Source organism: Varroa jacobsoni, unplaced genomic scaffold, assembly GCF_002532875.2.
Source record: "Varroa jacobsoni isolate VJ856 unplaced genomic scaffold, vjacob_1.0 scaffold_330, whole genome shotgun sequence".
Taxonomy (NCBI): domain Eukaryota; kingdom Metazoa; phylum Arthropoda; class Arachnida; order Mesostigmata; family Varroidae; genus Varroa; species Varroa jacobsoni.
The window spans coordinates 453,810-456,163 of record NW_019213232.1 but is presented as its reverse complement, the minus strand read 5'-3'; the positions used below and the strand labels follow the sequence as shown (position 1 = coordinate 456,163).

General features: G+C 42.1%; 1 protein-coding gene across 1 annotated transcript in view; it reads right to left on the bottom strand.

The window, feature by feature from the left end:
* Positions 1-1,170: 1,170 nt before the first annotated feature.
* The window catches only part of LOC111259424 (dynactin subunit 1), a 14,596-nt gene continuing 13,412 nt past the window's right edge, over positions 1,171-2,354 (bottom strand). Inside the window, exon 17 of the mRNA XM_022831426.2 lies at positions 1,171-2,035. Within this exon, the coding sequence (XP_022687161.1) occupies positions 1,910-2,035 (126 nt within the window). The 3' untranslated portion in view covers positions 1,171-1,909. The remainder of the gene's footprint in view (positions 2,036-2,354) is intronic.

Below are 2,354 nucleotides of genomic sequence, written 5' to 3'. Positions count from 1 at the left end.
ATGTTCTTGAATTGGATGGCTCTGAAGTTAAACTCAGGCTTTTTGTAGAGGCCTAACATATATCCGGATAACGAATTTGCACCAATTTCCTGGGGAGGAGTCCAACTAATATTTAGCTTTCGTGCTCGTGGCATGTACGCAACGTTTCGATCCAACACATCGATCATGAGCTGCTGTACAACCGACGGCGCAGCAATAATTGTCTCAAAGGTGAAATTTCGCAAAAGCATAACATGCTCCTGGTAAATTGAATACACCCTTGCCGTGTAATTCCTGAACGGGATAAGCCGAGCTGTCGGGTTCATAGTAGTGGCTTTTCGCATCTCAAACCGAAGTGTCTCCCGTTCGCCTTCGATATCAAGAAAGTACCAGCGTGATGTACGAGGCCCCGCCCTCCTATCGAGCAAATAGTTGTGATATTCATTAGCTTCGTAACAGGACCATGTAATAACTGCACACACCTCTGAGTGTCTATTAGGACAAATATCCTGGTGTACCACATCGAACGCCACCCGCGCCGCGCCATGTGTGGCGAAGTTAGAAATGCGCCCGCCGAAAAACGCAGACGACCAGGCCTCAACTCGAGGTACATAATCTAAAGCACTAAAAACTACTGCTAGAACGGCTAGCCAACGAACAACCAAACTACACATGGCCACCAAGCATACGAGCTCTCACCGCACGGGGACGCTTACGTTGTTACGCCACGACCGATTCACACAATGACTGCAAGCATTTATTCCTCTGTACAAGGCTGGATAGACATTCGTACCACCATGGTCGTATACATGTACGTTATTGGTAATACCCTTCATCAGATTCCGCTTTTGCGCGCTTTGGCCAGGGTGCTATGGTTTCAAGGTTCTTTTCTATCCTTCAAGCCTAATTAGCTGTAGCCTCGCGGCTGACAACAATTTGTCTGGGATATTCTCACACCTATTCACTGATCTTCTATAAACGCGATCGCGCGTTGGTTGAAACGTACAAATCACTAAGTACGATCTCACGTTTCAGCCCTCAAGCTGAAAAGTAGCGATTGTCTTGTGGACTGTAACCTATAATCACTTATCGTAAACACAGTAAATGCAAAAACAGACAGACGCATACACAATACGTACCTATAAAGAGGCCGTACCAAGTCACCATACAAGAAAAGAAAACACTGGAACATCTATTTGTTAATAACGGGTTTTCTTCTTTCTATTTATTACTCACTTAGCGAGTCACCACCAACGCTGGCTGTCCAGCCAGCAGCGGTCATTGATTGACGGTAAAATACTCAATCAAGAACCATTCTCGTCTTTTTGTTTATCGCGTCCCTTTAAATATAGTACTTTATATATAGAAATAATCTCCCACGGCTGCGAGCATAAACAGATATAAATAATATAGATTTTCGTAACTCCCCTTATATATGGCAGAACGCCAAATATTTCGGTTCTGGGTTTCCGAACCAGTAATAGTAATAAAAACGATATGTATGCGCCATAGCTGACACATACGGCGTTGGTCTAGAGTACCATACTGTTAGTTGAGTAGTTGTATTATTTCTACTAAGTGGCTCGTCAGATCGAACAACGTCGATGTGTTTTTTATGTCTGATGCACATCACAAACGTAAATCACTATGTAGGTGGTCGGCCTGTATGTTGCATAATGGATAACAAGAATTATACACAAGTAAGCCGGTGCAAGTGTTAATAAGTTAATTGCTTAGCTATATCATCTATTCTTATTGGGTGTCAACACTGCTGTCCGCTACTACGAATAATTCTCTATTAATACATTTGAAAGAACCAGTCTAAAAACTGACCAGCTGACTACAGGCAGTGGGTGATAATGGTGAAGAAAACTGACTGTCGGAACCTAAGAAGAATAGACGAAACGTGCGTGTACCCGAGTCATTTGCGTTATGAGAGAATTAGTCGATGAATCTTTTGGATGGACGGGTAATCGATAAATACGGACTCCGTCTTCTCTTGCTCGAACGGAACCTTAACACGGCCAATGAGACTAGCGTCCTTTTCCAAATGTGCCTGCAAAATTCACGTCAATCGGACATAATTTTATGATGACAATAATAAGAAAAAACTAATATTCTCCTACTAAAATTACGCATAGTGATATATGCGTGCAGTTTTACTAAAACATCTTCTACCAAAACTTATCCGTGGGTAAATCCTTCGTTGTCATGTTCTGTAAAATTTTTCCTCTAATAAAACCAACCCCTCTTGACCAATTCCAGCTGCCTAAAATGTGACAGATATGAAAATTAGGTGATGGTCGGACATATGGGTAGTCGTAGTTATAAAGCAAGCGATTTCAAAAATCGCTTGATTGTTATATAGCACACAT